Below are 19561 nucleotides of genomic sequence, written 5' to 3' on the forward strand. Positions count from 1 at the left end.
GCCCGATTGCAGTCATATGTTCTTTTTTTTTATTCCGAATATATATATATATATATATATATATATATATATATATATATATATATATATATATATATATATATATATATATATATATATATATATATATATATATATATATATTTACATTTGTCTCTGTTGGTTATAAACAGACGATGGCATGCCACTTAATTTTCAAACAAAGGTCAAATAGAGATGTTTGACAATCATGTGATGTGCACTTTAAAGACAACTTAATGGCGGGCACTTGTTTCACATGTTGTTGACCTATGTTGGCGCTTGTTGATAAACCGTCTCCTATTTGTCTCTATACACGCGTCCTTACATATATCACTCTACTAGAAAAGCATCAGCTGATCACTGATGTACAACTAAACCTCAGCTCTAAAGCATTTGCAGTCGTATACCACTTCACTCTTACTTATTGTCCTTTTACTCCTTTGTGGGGAAAAAAGGGCCTCGACTATAACCAGTGGCGTTGCTAGGTCGGGTGTCGCCTGGTGCAGCACCTCATGGTGTCATCCTCCCCATGTGTGACAGTTGCAATTGGTGTCACCCCCCCCCCCCCCCAATCCCTCTTTTTTTTCTTAATGTCGTCAATAAGTGCACACATTATATTAACTCCAGTGGAAGAAGCACCGTTCCCGTAAATGAACTGACAAAAAGCATTTTTCTTTTGTAAATTTTGCAATTATTTGCCACGGTGTCACCCGGTGCCGCCCCCCCCCCCTCGAACGCCCCTGACCATAACCTTCCGTTTGTTCTATCCCCAGCTGTTGGTTTTTTTCAGTCTGCCAAGATATCCCTACTGTCTTCAGTCTGGGTGATTTCTCTGATGTTAAAAAAATAATTAATTAATGGTAATACCAATGTCCGACAATTAGACCCTTCAGAAAAAAAAAGATTTGTTCAGTTGTTTGTCGGTTTGTAGTCTCAGGATTAATTTAGTATGTTAGAGTTAGAGATTAGGGTTGGGGCTATGTGTATGGTAGGACTTGGGTCAGGTTTAGGGTTGGTGTTGATATCTTCAAGTCATATTTGTGTTAATTAAACTACCAGTAATTCAGTAACAGTTCCTATTTAAGAAGATTCCATTATTGTGGCATTATCGGATATTAGTGTAACTCATACCACGAATTGCAATATTTTAAAAATTAATGCTATAAAAGTTGTCAACGCAGAGAACTTGAAACTATCTTTTTGACTTGAGTTTCTATTGACATAACCCGATATGTTACACACTGGCGCGTCGCGTCATGTTTGTTAGACTGACTTTGATTGGTTTTTATTAGATAGGAGAACACCTTTATATTTGTTCCGGTAAATGTTTACTTACACTTTTGAGCGTTGCCATGACCTTGTTGTGGCTAACTTATTTTTATACAATACCACAAGAATCTATTTTTTTTTTTGCTGGCTTTAACTTTAAATACATTGTATAGAATTCTAGTTATGAAAAATACGATGACAACAAAGTACGTCCAATCTGTGGACATTTCATGCACAGAAAAAACTAATACACTATCAAATTTTTAAAATCACATTTGTAATGGTAATACTGCATATGATTTTGTATAATTATTCATGTCCACTTTGAGAGGTTTTAAAGCCAGTGCTACTGTATCTAGCAATGTATATTACTATTATTTAAAATAACATCGTTATGTTGGGGGGGGGGGGATCTTTACAAAATCGTAATACTTGATTTACATTTGAATGTTTTTATTTGTGTCTAATGTATGCATGTCTTATGAATGGTGACTGGCGCGATGTTATAGTAGTGAACATCACAAGCTTGTCGCGACTTCAAGACAAAGGTATGCGCGCGCACGTTCTGCAGGTAAACTAGAAAACAAATGAGTTGCGTCATCTCTACTTGCTAACCATGTTTTGTGTCTGGTCTGGGTGATGTGATGAGACCAAGATCGTCTTGGGTATATATAGACTAGGCGCTTGCCTATCGCGTCATAATTCCTGGGCCTGCCTGTGTGTCTGAGAGTTTGTTGAGGTAAGTGTCTAGATCTATGCCTTAAATATTGTATGTAGAAAGTTTGTTGAAAGGTCATCTTCATGACGTTTTATTGACAGGATTATCATATCTTGACTGTGCAGAACATTCGTTACACCCGTATACTATGTTTACTAGGTTTGGTTTAACAGGTTAGGGCTATAGTTAGTTGTGTTCAGATACCACTAGATTTATGCATGCTGTGCAGTCTCCTGACCCGCGCCTTATAGTTGTAAATGTCTAGCCTGCACAAATGTAACACCGCGCCAGTCTGTTATTTACATTCACGTCTTGTTACTGTTAGCTGTCCCCTCCCTGGTACTTTACCTAACTCTACTTCCTCTACATCGTCATCAGGGCTGGTAAGCTTACTGATTTTATTTATAGAGTAGGCTGGTGCCCAAAGCAAGGCCCGAGGCCAGCAAGTTACCTGCCCGCACTTCCTGTCAGGGTTTCTTTCAGACATTTTTCTCCGCAAGAGAGGGGGTGGGGGGTGGTAACGTTTATATTTTCTGTATAAATTGTATATATTTATTTAGTCCGGGGTAGCTGAGAGAAGCCTGAAAGAAACTCTGGCTGGAGTTAAAGAATTCAATACAACACTAGAAAATTAGACACGACAGTAAACAATTCAATACGACAGTACAGAATTCAATACGACAGACAAGAATTAGGACTAAGAGCATCTGTTAATTAATTAAATAAATACATCAGTAAAGAATGATATTTTGCAGTCTATCTTAACCTCGTGCTAAGTCGCACACGAAGTTTTGTTAATTTTTACAGCACACGAAGTTGTTTTTTTTTTTTTTACGCTGAGCATGTGGAATATATCAACGGGAATCCCCGCTATAAACGTAACTCTTAATTATGTTTTCCATGTATTTAAGTCGTCAGCTGTACTGGATAGAGAAAACATTGTCGAGCTCGTGACTTATAAAGTGTATCATCTTTTAGATCTTAATTTATGTTTTTTTATTTACTTTATTTTTTAGGCAGGCGGGGCGTGGTCCCCATCGTTGTAATAGTTTAATAACTTTAAAAGTTGTTGAATGTTCGGGTTAGTTGAAGTTTAAACGACGAGTATCATTGGGCTTACAATATGATGTATCTATGTTCCTTGTCATGCTGGTATATGATGTTGAGAACCACTGGCCCAGTTACACGAATTCAATGTTTTCATCCCTGTTGGTATATCATAAGAAACACTAACAAAGATGGAATGTACTGCAGATTTTAAAAGAAGAATTTCCTCTTTTAGCAATCTGTTTTGCAACGTCTGTCGTGTAAGCATCATAACAATACATCTTTATTGACATTGTCTTTAAATGTTACAATGTCTTGCCAACTAGGCCACACTAAACTCGTTTCTGCTGGGTTAGCAGGTATTGGTGTTTTCTTAAGCTTGAATAAGATGTCTAGTATATTTGTTGTATCTCTCCTACACAGTGGTTCTTAACCTGGGTTCGAACGAACCCCATGGGTTTTTGTGAGTTTCAAGAGTTCGCTGGAGGGCAAGACATACACCCAAATCGTATTTTGTGATCGGAATATGTCAGTGTGGACGATAGCACTAGCTGTAGTGGCCGATGGCAGACCACATCTTAACAATAACGTGAACGGAGCGAGATAACACGTAACATTACCGCGATATTTCTTAATCTGGAACCCTTGACGACACAACACACTCACGTCACGAATCGTGTCAACGCCATCTATACAAGCGCGCGTTGATCGTGTATATACGTGCTGTGGCGGATAGGGAGGGTGAGGATAATCGTCCTTCACGAGCTACTGATAGTGTTTTAAAGAAAAATATTTTCAGTCGCAGCATTGGCAGTGTTGAATTCACAAAGTATGAATGACTGGAAAGTAGAATAATTATCATTTAAAAAGTTTAAAAAAAAACACGTTTTCTGATTGAACTAAAAAGTAGAAATAAATGCTATACATCACGATAATGCAAGCGATCACTCTACTATAAGCGATTAAAAAAACGTGGGGCGCCGAAGTAAAAGTTATATTACTATTGATTAGATAATACTATTGACTTTTATTAGTGAGCTTGTAGAGAGTCAACAGTATTAGAAACTGTAAGAAAATCACGGCGCCCCACGTTTTTCATTGCTTATAGTAGAGTGATCGCTTGCATTATTGTGATGTATAGCATTTATTTTCTACTTTTTAGTTCAATCAGAAAACGTGGGGTTTTTTAAAACTTTTTTAATGGTAATTATTTTCTACTTTTTAGTCTTTGTCTGTTTGTTTGCATTAAAATCTTGGTATCGACTTTATCTTTTCGCATTCACTTTAATGGTAAACGAAGACAACTCGTAAAAATCACGTGCCTTGAACCCGTGTCGAGTGGGTTAGCAATCGTGTGCCCAACCACTCGACCATATCGTCTCCCCCATACTGGCCACCAGTTGTTCCGGTTGTTTGTACACAAACACCACGTGAACACTACTCAGTAAGCCAAAAGAGGGAGAGTACCGAACCTTGTTTTCATCAAATTACAATTACTGGGTTATGTCCCTTTTTCCCCACATTTTTTTGTACAAATATATAGCGGTCTAAAATGATCAATAAAATGTTTCCATGGATCAATTTAGTAATAATAACAATTGAATATTCTATTGTCATCGAAAACAAAGCTTCCCTGAAAATTTCAGCGCGCTAGCTAACTGGGAAGTGCCCGAAATTTCGATCGCAAGATTTGATTGGAGAACCAAACAAACAAACAAACAGATGCGAAAGCAAGTTAAAGAAAACGTGGGAAAATAAAACAAATGAATAGCCGCGTATGCTTACGCCGCGGGTCGGCTCGTACTTATTTCCGTATCGTGATCCAGTAGTCAACTTGTGGCTGTCGTGATGGTACGTCAAGTGATTTCTTTCTTAATAGTTTAATCCCTTCATACTATGTCAAGCAAAAAAGTGGTCAGAAGAATATGTACCGTATGGATTCACATGTATAACGAACATTGATAGGAGTCAGCGTCCTAACTGCATGATTTGCAATGCCATGTTGAGAAATCTAGTCGTGCACCGGCAAAACTAAGAGAACACTGCCTTAAGGTTTTTGGAGGTGGAAAATACAAGACTTAAGAATTCGAGGTGAAGCCGCGCTTTTCTGAACTGGTCTCTGAAAGACAACGGCAGAAATCACACTGATTTGCATACATATTTCTTATCTCTTTGTTTTTGTGTGAAAATTATATTTTAACTGTTTTGTTATTTGAACAATAATGTTGATGCACACTTCATTTTATGCACCAGTAAAATATACACCTATGCTTTGAATTTAAACAAATAAAATCATATTTTATTTTTCCTTTTAAGAAGGGTTCGGTGACTGTTTATATGAAACTGGTGGGGTTCGGCACCTCCAAAAAGGTTAACCACTGCTATAGCATATAGAGGCGTATCTCTACCATGTTTAGTCTTAACTCTCTGAGTGGTTTAGAGATACTGAAAAGAAGACTTAGACCAAGCAATTTATTATACCCTAACGAGGTTTTCAACAAGGAAATAAAATTGTGTGCAAATTATAATAAAGATAAAAAATTTCCTCTTTTAAATGGGAAAATTTCGGATGGTTTTAAAAAAAAAAACTTGACGGTTATAAAAAAAAACATTTGTAGAAATGTTGACACTTTAAAGTGCTGCTTTAGTGAACATTGTGAGTTGATTGTTTAAGGGCCATTGAAATATTCCATTACTTCAAATGTATCTCATTGAATTATTGACTCGCTAAATCTTATCGCTGTTTTCTTAATCTTGAATTTAAGATGGATTACAATTAACACAGAGACAAAAAAAAAACATTAAGGTATTCATAATTACTTTTTAAAAATTCTATAGATTGGTAAGGAAGAAATTGTTAATAGACATGAATGAACTTTGTAGCGTCCATCAGTAGATTATTAAATCGGGGATGGAAGATGCGGTCCGCATCTAGTGACACCATTCAGGGGGTGACACCTTTCAGGGGGTGACACCATTCAGGGGGTGACACCACATCGAAAAAATGTAAAAATTAGCGACACCATAGCAAAATTGTGGGAAGTGGTGGGGACGACACCCACAGTTACCGCACCGGGTGACACCCGACCTTGTGACGCCACTGCCGCTATAATTCCCCGAAATAGTTGAATGATATCGTCACGGGCAATTTGCCAAGGTCTCCCGTGTGTAACATTAATGTTTATCTTCTGCGAGCTTTATTCAACACAAATAGGATGCCTCGCTCCAATGCATGTTATTTAGTTTTTGCTTCACAGTGTCCTTATACGTTTTCTGTTTTCTTGACTCACACATTTCAAAAAAGCATTCTCTAAATGTCCTTTTGATTAAAAAATATAGGCTGCTATGATAAAATTGTTTGCAGTAACCGTACTATTGTTTTTTTTATTGATTGGGATGGCATGGTCGAGAGGGAAAGCTCATGGTTGCTAACTCAAAACATCCCGAGTTCGTATCTCGGGACAGCGACTCATCTAGGAGAGGATGTTCGTGTAATTACGGAAATCTCCTCTAATATTAGCGGTGTGGTTTGCATCCGCTGAGCACAAACACGCGCAAATTGGGCAATGTGTTCTATCTGGTAAATTTCTGAGTGCTTACACGTTCATCGTTTGCCCCACCTTATCTACGCCGCTGGTTACAGTGACCTAAATTGTGGATAGTCTTGCCCCACCTTGTCTACCCCGCTGGATACAGTGACCTAAATTGGATATGTGGATAGTCTTGCCCCACCTTGCCTACTCTGCTGGATACAGTGACCTGAATTGTGGATAGTCTTGTCTACGCCGATGGATACAGTGACCTAAATTGTGGATAGTCTTGTCTACGCCGCTGGATACAGTGACCTAAATTGGATATGTGGATAGTCTTGTCCCACTTTGTATACGCCGCTGGATACAGTGACCTAAATTGGATATGTGGATAGTCTTGCCCCACCTTGCCTACGCCGCTGGATACAGTGACCTAAATTGCCTCATGTTCTCGTCTGCCGTGATGCCAGAGCAGAGTGTGAGAACAAGTTGACACTGATCACGTGAACCAACCCCTTCGGTCTGTTGACTAGATATACCGGGGTTTGACTGAGCCGTAGGCCTATACCAAAGACAAATCTGTGTGGAAATATTGTGACAATATTAAGAGCCCATTGTATCAATTTCAGTGTCAAAGGGTTGACATTTGATAGCCACTTACAGCAGTATTTAAAAAAAAATTACTTCGAGACCCGTGTCGTGACTCATCCAAAAGACACGGCTAAATGAGGCTAATCAAAGCCTTGGCTATGCACCGACCCCTCCCACGTTCATGCCGATGGTTTCCACCGAATGCCCATCTCCCATTAGCATTTGTTCTTAACAAGGCATTAACTTTTCCCGCGGCCGTCTTTGTTTACATTTTCATAGCCCCCAAAACCTCGCCACGGACAAGGTTGTAAAAAAAAAACCGTGCTTTGTTTTACTAAGAGGAGGGGGGCGAAACTATTTCTACAATTGACAAGGGAGCTGTTACTGGTGTTAGAGAGTTTGTAACCGGTCTACGCACTAGTACATACCGATTACCTTGTCGTGCCAGTAATTGAGTTTGTTACCTTCTGCTTTTCAGTGGAGAAAAAAGGTGAGTTGAGCTTGTTACTGAGGTTTTTTTTTAACGAATTTGATGTGGAGAAAGGGGGGGGGGGGGTACTAGAGGTCAACACGGCGACATTTTTCCACGGGCCTACTTTTCGATGCCGTTACTCCGTTTTCGTTTACACTATTAGTATTAGCGCTTCGTGCGCTGCCAGTATTTTTATTTTGGGTAGGTTTTTTTTTTCTCATCGTTCCTTCATCGTAGATTCCAGTCTTACAGCTGTAGTGGTAAATAAAAGAAGTTTTGCGTGAAGGTAACCGAGTTTTTTTTTTCCCGCGAGTTTGTACCAAAAAATGTGCAGACGGCAGTGGTTTGTGCGAGTTTATATGTGCTGCAGCGAGATATCATAAAGCCTGTAGTCTTTTAGTGTCGTCGTTGTGTGGTTTTGATAAGCTATCGAGATAACATTTTTTTGTGGGCCACCCTTAATGTCGTCTCCGCTAGATATGGTCATACCATTATCTTGGACAGGTCAATCTAAGGGTGGCAGACGGTCTAGGTTTTACAGGTCAATCTAAGGGTGACAGGCGGTCTAGGTTTGGCCAGTGGTTTTCTTCTTAGCTACTTTTATGTGTAGCAGATGATTCGTTTTGTTTTAATTTTTAAAATTTATTCGTGCTTCATACCACACAGGGGAGTTAGACTTTAAACCTGCCATATAGAAACTACCGGAAAAAAATATTTTCCGTCTTATAAAGCCATCTCCCTCAACTTTTCCAGTAAAATATAATTTAGGGATACACCTGCCCTTATGACGAAAGTCAAATAAGACAACCCCCTCCTTTCTTCTGCCCCCCCCCCCCCCACCCCCTCCGTCCCCCACTCGATTATTGAGCTTTTCCTGGTTTAAAAAGTCGCTTTTTACGCGAGAAGTAAAGTAGGCTACTTGCTTTTTCACTGAAAACTACATTTTATTTTGCGTCTTTTCAAAGTGATTTTAACCGAACGACTGTATTCTCTCCCCTATTTCTTCTATTTCTCTGCTTATTCCCTCCCCAATTCTTCTATTTCTCTGCTTATTCCCTCCCCTATTTCTTCTATTTCTCTGCTTATTCCCTCCCCTATTTCTTCTATTTCTCTGCTTATTCCCTCCCCTATTTCTTCTATATCTCTTCACCTAACTAATAAAATCTCATCAGATCGGTGAGATATAAGTGTGAACTAAACATTTTATCTCCTTGTCATGACGATTGTTATCACTTGTCAAAGGCAAATCGATTTTTACTCCATCTTAAGAATGAGCACCTTTTAAAAATGCTGCAATTGAGATGGTGATAATGTCAATAATTATTTACTGCTATGTTTGTGTGTAGTACTAGTAGTTTTTTTACGTTGTTTCATTAGATGTTTACTTAACTTAAATTATTGCTAACGAGGGGAATGTGTCTTTTTAAATTATCTCGTGTTGTACGTAACTAACGACACATACCCAGGGAGGACGGGAAATACATTTGTGTGACGTGATGGCGGGGGGGGGGGGGGGTGGGTTGAAGTCGTGTAAAACAGCGTGACGTCAACTGTGAGCGACGTCATACTAATACCCGGAATGTTACGAACACGTGACCGCTTTCCATGTAAATAGCATTCCCGCTGAGGGGGGGGGGGGGGTCATTTTTACGTCTAGGTAAGTTTAGCAAGAAATTATTAGGTAGATAAGATAAACTAGGGTCCTTTTACTGTTCCACTTTACAAATAGACCTCATGATTAACGAGTAAATCTAATTAAGATAATTAGTCCCCTTAGTGAAATAACCCAGAAAGACGAATGGAGACCGAAACAATAATTAGGCTGTACGGTTTAGATTAACGGCGACCAAACTCTATTTTTTTCCCAGCCCCCACCTCATTCGACATTTTGGTGTGGAGGCTAATTTCTACTTTCCATTCACGCCAGGGTTATTCGCCTTGATGCCGCTTCCCTCCCCTTCTTCATCAAGCTTATCATGTGCTGGTGCGCGTAATCTATTCATTAATGAACGAGATAATTACTCTGATATTAGTAGTCAGCAATAGTCGCTGATTATTGTCGGCTAGTACTTTTTGTATGTCTGTATGCATTATGTCAAGCATAGTATTTTGTTATTGTACCCAAACATCAAATGAATGGGTATCATTCATAGATTGTTTCTCTTTAAAGCATTTATTATTGTTGTTAGGCTACTATGTTGAAAAAACGATTTTTAATATATTTTTAAAAATTGTAAGTAAAGATAATCCCCGCACTTATTCCTAAATAACATTTTAAATGAAAAAAGAAAACAAATGCATGGAGAGTTCCATTTTGATTAAGGCTATTTACAGGTCATGCAGGTATAGATTTTTAAAAAAATAGTTACATTTATAATTTTTTTCTTGACATTGTAATTTTTTCAGAAATTAACAAAACTGGTTGATCGTTAGCTGTAATACATTTGTATAGAATCCCACTCCATTAAAAATAATTAATAGTTAGATTTTCTTTAACAAAAATTGCTTCTGCCTTCACTATTGAGTTTTTAAAACTGTAACAAGCAATCATTTTATTTAATGGAAAAGCATGCTAGAATCAATGCATAATAATAGTGTCTACTGATACAAGTTAATTATACTTTGGATTATGGTCTATAAAAGTGGGGTATGTGTTATCCAAGTGTCCAATAATGATACAATAATGGAATCTTCTTAAAATATGGGTATTGGATTACTGATATTTAACCAAATAAATGGTAATAATATCAATGTAAACACTATCAAACCCTAACTTGAAGTCCCTGTGTAGCCATAACTCTAATTTCTAAATATAACACTAAATCTAAAATTACAATACTACTGACAGCCAAACTATTTTGGAAGAGTCTTGTCATAAGTCATTCATAACAATTCTCATAATAGTTTTTTTTTCCCTTGCAGAAAGCATTTGATGAGATTCCAGATGTTGAGCAGTTTGGTGTTTTGACAGTGAAATCTTAACAACAGCAGCATCATGGGTGATGGGGATGGCAACCAAAGTGTGCAGCTGATCACCTTCGGCAAGAGGGAGTCTATGGCCACGCTAGAGAGGAGGAGAGAGCCCAACAACACATCAGCTATAGACTCGTGGTCCCAGTCTCCCCTGTACAAAAATGGCAGTTGGGGTACGTTCACTTGTGTCTGCATTGTTATCTTGTGAAACATCTTTTTTTAATCTCTCATCTGTTGTTAAGTCTGGTAGATGATAGAACTGTTGCCTCATCTATCTGTCCCTAAGTCTAGACTAGTTGCCTCCACTTATCTCTGTAATAGGGATGAATTTTATTAGTAGTTTATGCATGCAATGTTTTAATTTAAGTGATTAAATATTATCTTACTTATAAAAATATTGTGCTCATAACATTTTTTATCTCTCTCTATCTTTCTGCCTCAAGTTATATTTTGTTACAGATTTTTTATTTTAGCTTTTTTGGCTTTTATAGGCTTAAGGTTAAATACTTTGGCACTTTTTAATGTAGTTAAATCAAGTGTAGACTCCTTTTCTCATTAATAGCAATGAGATGTGTTAATTAGCTATGATAACATTATTTTCAATTAGGGAGTGTTAATTGTTTAACCAATTTGTAAATCAGCTTGTAAAATATTTTTATTTAGAGTGTAACCACGTAATCAAAATTTTATATTTTTAAGTTTAATTGGAGTCAAAGAAATTTGAGGACAAATTCTGATAAACAGGAAAAAAGCTTTTATGTTAAATTAGTGTAACTCTTTTATAAAACTTGATTTTAAAAGACAGATGTTTCTGAAATTCACCTTAGGAAACAAATATCTTTTATGAGTCAATACAATACATCCATTTTTAAATGTCATTCCTACAGTTTAGTAGCAGCATAGCTAAAGTTTAGCGGCAGTTCTCATTAATTTCCTGATTTTAGAAAGTCTGATTAAGTGCAGTCAGTAGGCACAATGAAGCACCCTGTGAAGGATGTGACCTTGTGACCTACTGAGTCACAATTAACATGTCACCCACCAACCTTTCACTGTAACATTTACATTTTTTGTGAGGGGGATGTTGGAAGATAGTGGTGTATGTGGTATCTAGTGGTGTATGTGGCAGCTAGTGGTGTATGTGGCAGCTAGTGGTGTATGGGGCAGTTAGTGGTGTATGTGGCAGCTAGTGGTGTATGTGGCAGCTAGTGGTGTATGGGGCAGCTAGTGGTGTATGGGGTAGCTAGTGGTGTATGTGGCAGCAAGTGGTGTATCGGGCAGCTAATGGTGTATGGGGCAGCTAGTGGTGTATGGGGCAGATAGTGGTGTATGTGGCAGATAGTGGTGTATGTGGCAGCTAGTGGTGTATGGGGCAGATAGTGGTGTATGTGGCAGCTAGTGGTGTATGGGGCAGCTAGTGGTGTATGTGGCAGCTAGTGGTGTATGGGGCAGCTAGTGGTGTATGTGGCAGCTAGTGGTGTATGGGATGTTGGCAGCTAGTGGTGTATGTGGCAGCTAGTGGTGTATGGGGCAGTTAGTGGTGTATGTGGCAGCTAGTGGTGTATGGGGCAGCTAGTGGTGTATGTGGCAGCTAGTGGTGTATGTGGCAGCTAGTGGTGTATGGGGTAGCTAGTGGTGTATGGGGCAGATAGTGGTGTATGGGGCAGCTAGTGGTGTATGGTGCAGCTAGTGGTGTATGTGGCAGCTAGTGGTGTATGTGGCAGCTAGTGGTGTATGTGGCAGCTAGTGGTGTATGAGGCAGCTAGTGGTGTATGGGGCAGCTAATGTGTGTACTTGCAGTATTATGCGGGTAATAGGCCTCCTGCTCACAAAATATTTCTAATGTAAATCTATGACAAATAAAACTATAAACAGGAAATGAAGAAGTGGAAATTTTAAAAAGTCAAATTAGTAACACTCATAGCTCTTGACTGACAACACTTCCAATACAACAAAATGAAAAACATCTGAACTGTGTAATACTTGCTAAATTCCTTGAAAGTCATCTATCAACAATGAAAATTCTTCCACTATTTTTTTTTATTAAAAAATATTCAAACATTTTCAGAAAACCTGTTTCTGAGTAATCCACCAATTGTCTGTATCTTGCTACTTAGTTTGTTGTAAACAGAAATGTAGGAAGTAAAAGTTAAAAATGGAACAGTAGAGCTAGACTGCTAAGCTGAAAGTCTCGAGTTCGAATCCGGGTTCAAGTCAGTAGAATGTCCCTGAGTCCGCCCAGCTCATATGGGTACCTAGCTCATGTTAAGGAAAACAAAGGCTGCTGGGCATAGTGATGACAACATTATCCCTTCACATGCTGAGGTCTCTGAAGCAAATGAACTCTACTTCATCTTCCCCATGTGTCTTGGGCACGAATGTGAAAAAATGATGAAAAGTTATACATTAACATTCCAGAAGAGTGTACATAAGATCAATAAAGGATTGAAGTAGAATCTATTAGATGACCCTAGTCTCTTGCTGCATGTATTTAACATTTTCACACAGTAAAATAAGTGGCGTAGCGAGGTCGGGTGTCACCCGGTGCGTCACTGAATGGTGTCACCACCACCAACCCCCCCCCCCCCCCCCCCCCCAGAAGCGTAGCGACCCTTCCCGGGGACAAACTTTCAAATTTTCCATTTGCACCCCCCCCCCCCTCATGTATTCGATTTGCACGCACACACACACACCCCCCCCCCCCCCCCCCCTCAAGTTTTTCTCTATATATTTTGCTTATTTTTGTCATGGTGTCACCCGGTGCAGTCCGCACCCCGCCCCCATCCCCTCACTACGCCCCTGAGTAAAATAACTAATTTCTATTCTCTTGTCGTGTTTGTTTTGTTTTATCAATATTTTATTGCATATTTTTATTAAATCAAGTGTCATGTGACACTCTGTTTAAGCAGCTTTATCTGTTTTTATTGTGTGGAGATCAAGGAACTGTTTATTCAAGCATAATTCTATACTGCTGTGTAATCTTTAGGAATGTCAAACTTTAGGAATGTAGTCTTTTCTTTAGACAAGTCCCAGTTGTTATTACAAAAACTAGCTGCACACTACTTTTGTCTGACTAAATATAGGCTGTTGTGGGGGTTTATATAAGGAACATGCCGTTGGGTTGTGAAGCACTAAAGTCTTATGTTCAGTTCCCAAGCCTAAAGTTTCATTCCCAGTTTGTCTTGAGTCACTAAAACTTCCCTGAGTCCACCCAATAGGAACTGGCTCTAGTAGGACAACATTGTATTTGGTTGCAGATGTAGATGATTACTTCATCTATTTTATGGGCCATCTTACTTAAACAATTCATTTTGAAATCAAATGCTTTTTTTAAATGAACACCATTTACTTAAACATTGAACAATTGATGTACCCCACCTAATGAGACTAAAACAATGGATGTGCCCCACCTAGTTAGACTAAAAAAATTGATGTGCCCCACCTAATTAGACTAAAACATTGATTACCCAACCTAATGAGACTAAAACAATGTATATACCCCACCTAATTAAACTAAAATTGTTTGATTTGAATAGAGTCTTCACCACCAGAACGTGAACCATTTCTACCGGTCAAGCTTGACCCAGGATGGGACAGCATGGCTGTCAACACCTCCATCAAGAAGAGCAGCACCACCCAACAGCTGGAGGAGTTGGAAAAAAATCCTCCACCAGACAGGTCAGCTGTGCTTTATTTGTTTCAGTAGTGTAGTTCAACTTTTTATTGGTGTCATTTGTTTCAGTAGGGTAGTTCAACTTTTTATTGGTGTCATTTGTTTCAGTAGTGTAGTTCAACTTTTTATTGTTATCATTTGTTTCAGTAGGGTAGTTCAACTTTTTATTGTTATCATTTGTTTTCAGTAGAGTTGTTCAATTTATTGTTGCAGTCATTTGTTTCATTAAATCCAATCAACTCTAAATATAAATAGATAAAATGTTCTCTGTTAATATAAAATTAAAAGTAAATTTATTTTAAAAAGTCAGCGAGGTGTATGGGGGTGAGACATGAGGGGTAAGGGGTGAAATGTGACATTGACTTGCTATTCAAGTCCTAGTACTAGTTCTAATTAAAATACTCAACATTTTCAGATACAACGTAGTTTACATTGTCATGCTCCTCCATGGGATAGCCATACTTATACCTTGGAACATGTTCATCAATGCCAAATCTGTGAGTATTAAAATAATTAAAATAATATAAATAAAAGTTAAAATAATTTTTGTCAATGCACTTATTGTTTGCTACTTCATTGTTCAATAATGACTAGGTTATCCCCCTATTTTTACATATCTTATTTCTTACATAGATTTTGTTTTCCATTATTTGCATATTTAGTCCTGATTAAAAACATCAAATATCTGCAAAAGATTCCAGTTGTAATTTAAATCTTCATAAATTTTATCAGTTTTGATGAATGGCTTTAAAGTACAGTTTAAGAAATCTGTTAACTCAAATGTTTCTTGCAGTATTTTGAGAACTACAAACTACAAGACAGTGGCAACAACACGTCTGAAGTGCTGAAAGACTACAGAACAAACTTTATGAGCTACATCGGCATGGCCTCACAGTTTCCCAACTTCATCATGAACATCATCAACCTGTTTGTCCAGTGTGGGGGGTGAGGATATTTCTTAACTTCTATACACTCACTAGAGGGAAGTAAACTTGTATGGTTAACAAAGTTAAACAAAAGTATTGTCCCTCTCTTAATAATTTCATGTGGGAATAGATCTTTAGTTACAGCAATAACTTATTTATTATTAGTAATAAATTAATTTAAAAAAAGAATGATAATTTCATTAACCCTTTCAACTAGATGTTTACTCAGGATCATAGGAAATTAGTTCTCCTTTAATACATCAGCAGATGTTAGACAAAAGTGATCTCCAACAAAGACCCCCCCCCCTCCCGCTACACTATCAGTTCTTTTGTATTAATTATTTACCTGTATATAATGCTAATTAAACAGTTGTGTTCAATGAGATTTTAGAATTACTTTTTATCTGTCATCGTTTTCTTATATTTTTATCAACAGCAATACTTTAGGGGTGCGAGTTATTTCCGGGATTATTATAATGGTCATCATGTTTATCCTAACCACAGTTTTGGCTATGATTGATTCCACTGAATGTAAGTTTTTTTTTTGGTAACACTGAAGTAAAACAATTTTTTAAAGAGCTACGTTTAATGTTTACAATCAACTAACCACAAATTAATTGTTCTATATACTGCTATTCTTAACAACTTCATACAATTTTTTATTTTATTTTTCTTCTAGGGCCTGAAATATTTTTCTGGATTACCATAGGAACTGCAATCATCATAAACTGTAAGTGCCACTCATGATAATCCACTCATTATAAATCCAACCATAATAAATCTTCCTATGATAAATCCATTTATGATAAATCAACCCATAAAAAACCCAACACATGATAAATCCCCACATGATAAATCCCCACATGATCTCTGTATAATCTGAGTTTTATACCCAACATTACAAGACTTGCCTGTCTTCCACAGCTGCTGTTGGCATTTATCAAAACAGTATGTACGGCCTGGCTGCCACACTTCCCATGAAGTACACCAACGCCATCATCTTTGGAAATGTGGGTACATCCATTTGTACACAACATGCACAAATATTAACAATATCATTGGTAGTTTTTACCATACTTAGTTTTCATCAATAGATAATATTTAAACTCAAGTATAGATTAGTTTACAGTCCTTAGTTTACTGTTATCAATGGACATACTTGGTACATTATAAACAATGGCCAAAACTTTTCATGTATATAGACAAAATCCAGTGGCCTAAGCTAATTGTAAAAAATATTTCTTTTTTCAATTGTTTCAGAACATTTCTGGAACTCTGGTAGCTGTAACCAACATTATAGTTCTTGTATGTAAGTACTTACTGGTCAACTGGTCAATATGTTCAGTGGACTTTAAAGTGAAGATAACACTTGTGCTTAAGTTACACAAAATTGATGTGCTTCAGAAATCTAATTATTTTGTGCTGAATTTGATGATGCTTTCAGTAACTGAATCTCAAAAAAGTCTGTTATACATATTTAACAGCAATAAAATGCACATAAGAATTGATATAAACAGATTAAAAACAGACAAATGTAACTTTTTGTTTATATTAAATTTAATCAAATCTATTCTTGTGTTGCGTCACTTATTATTCACCCCCTTGCCATCTTCCTCAATGAACTAACTAAATATATCTATTTGCTTCACAACTCTATAACCTCTGTATTTATTTTATAGTGTCGCCTGATAAAAAGACCTCAGCTATTTACTATTTTGTGGTTGCCATTGTCATCCTTATGGTCGCCTTTGATGCTTACTTTGTCACTGGACACACTGTAAGTATTCAGTAACTAGTAACCTCATAACACTGTAAGTATTCAGTAACTAGTAACCTCATAACACTGTAAGTATTCAGTAACTAGTAACCTCGGAACAGTGTAAGTGTTCAGTAACTAGTAACCTCATAACACTGTAAGTATTCAGTAACTAGTAACCTTGTAACACTGTAAGTCTTCAGTAACTAGTAACCTCATAACACTAAGTATTCAGTAACTAGTAACCTTGTAATAAAGTATTCAGTAACTAGTAGCCTCGTAACACTGTAAGTATTCAGTAACTAGTTACCTCATAACACTGTAAGTGTTCAGTAACTAGTAACCTCATAACACTGTAAGTATTCAGTAACTAGTAACCTTGTAACACTGTAAGTCTTCAGTAACTAGTAACCTCATAACACTAAGTATTCAGTAACTAGTAACCTTGTAATAAAGTATTCAGTAACTAGTAACCTTGTAATAAAGTATTCAGTAACTAGTAACCTTATAACACTGTAAGTATTCAGTAACTAGTAACCTCGTAACACTGTAAGTATTCAGTAACTAGTAACCTCATAATATAATTAAGCTTGTGACTGAAATTATAATTTTTGAGATTCATTGTTATAATTTTCTCATCAACTAAATTATTACTTGTTCTATTTCATTTTTAGAACTAACTGTTTAATTTAAAAAAAAAATTTTGTCAGAAATTTTACCGCCACTACACACTGTTGTCTTCACTGAAAGAAAAGGAGTTTAAAGAGAAGAATGCTTCAAATAATGAACCTTTCTACAAAATATTGTTTCGCAGTTTTGGAAGAGTATTTTTACAGGTAGGCCCTGGTTTTTTCCCCAACTTAAAGTATTTTATTTTGGATGTGTAACAAAAATTAACGAACATTTCCCATTGTGTTTATGTATCAAAATGTGTTGTCCCCAGATTTACCATCTGATGTTTGGTGTGTGGTTCACATTCTTCATCACCCTCCTGCTCTTCCCAGCTGTGATGAGTGATGTACAGCCTTTAGGTTTCCCACTATCACGTGAGTATAATATTTTATCATGATTTTTTTTACTATATTTCACTAAGCAGGAATGCAATGGAGAAATAATTGAAATAGGCAATTTTTCATAATAAAGACCATAAAGCTGCCTTTATTTTGTTCAATAAAATTAATTTTTCATCACAGCTGATTTCTGGACTGCCATCTTCTGTTTTCTATTCTTCAACTTGTTTGCGACGTTAGGAAATCTGGCCACAGAATTTATCAGATGGGTAAGCACAAAGTTGATGATTTAAACATTTATTTAAATGGAACAGTATCGCAATAACTTCATGTTATGTATAATTGTGTATTCCATTAACACTGCTACATCTTGTATATTTCAGCCTAATGCTAGATGGGTGAACATCCTAGTTTTTCTGCGCATTGTTTTTATCCCACTTATGGTCCTTGGCAACTTCCGTCCAGATACACGAGCCATGACGGTTCACATAGGCAATGATTACGTGTTCATTGTTGTGTCCATCTTGTTCTCATTCACCAGCGGCTACTGCAGTAGTTTGACCATGATGTACGCACCAAAGTAAGTATCTGACCACAGTTGTACCTCCATACCTGACCACAGTTGTACCCACATATCTGACCAGTTGTACCCATGTATCAAACCACAGTTGTACCCACATATCTGACCACAGTTGTACCCACATATCTGACCACAGTTGTACCCACATATCTCACCACAGTTGTACCAACTTATCTGACCACAGTTGTACCCACATATCTGACCAGTTGTACCCATGTATCAAACCACAGTTGTACCCACATATCTGACCACAGTTGTACCCACATATCTGACCACAGTTGTACCAACATATCTGACCACAGTTGTACCCACATATCTGACCACAGTTGTACCCACATATCTCACCACAGTTGTACCCACATATCTGACCACAGTTGTACCCACATATCTGACCACAGTTGTACCCACATATCTGACCACAGTTGTACCCACATATCTCACCACAGTTGTACCCACATATCTGACCACAGTTGTACCAACATATCTGACCACAGTTGTACCCACATACCTGACCACAGTTTTACCCACATATCTGACCACAGTTGTACCCACATATCTGACCACAGTTGTACCAATGTATCTGACCACAGTTGTACCCACATATCTGACCACAGTTGTACCAACATATCTGACCACAGTTGTACCCACATACCTGACCACAGTTGTACCCACATATCTGACCACAGTTGTACCCACATATCTGACCACAGTTGTACCAATGTATCTGACCACAGTTGTACCCACATACCTGACCACAGTTGTACCCACATATATTACCATAGTTTCCTCTTACTTATTATCCTTTTTAGTTTTCATTATAACCTCTGCTGGCCACAACCCTTTAGTTCCAGTTAAAATAAATATATATATATATATATATATATAAATATATAAATATATATATATATATATATATATATATATATATATATATATAAATATATATATATATATATAAATATATAAATATATATATATATATATATATATATATATAT

The 19561-nt window shown here is 37.2% G+C and overlaps 1 protein-coding gene across 1 annotated transcript in view; it reads left to right on the forward strand.

Moving 5' to 3' along the window:
- Positions 1-19561, forward strand: part of LOC131958185 (equilibrative nucleoside transporter 1) — a 28886-nt gene that overhangs the window by 6159 nt on the left and 3166 nt on the right. The window contains exons 2-14 of the mRNA XM_059323058.1: positions 10571-10794; positions 14155-14296; positions 14707-14788; positions 15085-15236; positions 15654-15748; positions 15897-15947; positions 16142-16227; positions 16478-16526; positions 16897-16994; positions 17684-17809; positions 17917-18019; positions 18167-18252; positions 18367-18563. Coding sequence (XP_059179041.1) covers positions 10644-10794; positions 14155-14296; positions 14707-14788; positions 15085-15236; positions 15654-15748; positions 15897-15947; positions 16142-16227; positions 16478-16526; positions 16897-16994; positions 17684-17809; positions 17917-18019; positions 18167-18252; positions 18367-18563 — 1418 coding nt within the window. The 5' untranslated portion in view covers positions 10571-10643. The remainder of the gene's footprint in view (positions 1-10570; positions 10795-14154; positions 14297-14706; positions 14789-15084; positions 15237-15653; positions 15749-15896; positions 15948-16141; positions 16228-16477; positions 16527-16896; positions 16995-17683; positions 17810-17916; positions 18020-18166; positions 18253-18366; positions 18564-19561) is intronic.

This window comes from Physella acuta, unplaced genomic scaffold (genome assembly GCF_028476545.2).
Source record: "Physella acuta isolate Inbredline_101_S28 unplaced genomic scaffold, ASM2847654v3 ptg001298l, whole genome shotgun sequence".
Classification (NCBI taxonomy): Eukaryota; Metazoa; Mollusca; class Gastropoda; family Physidae; genus Physella; species Physella acuta.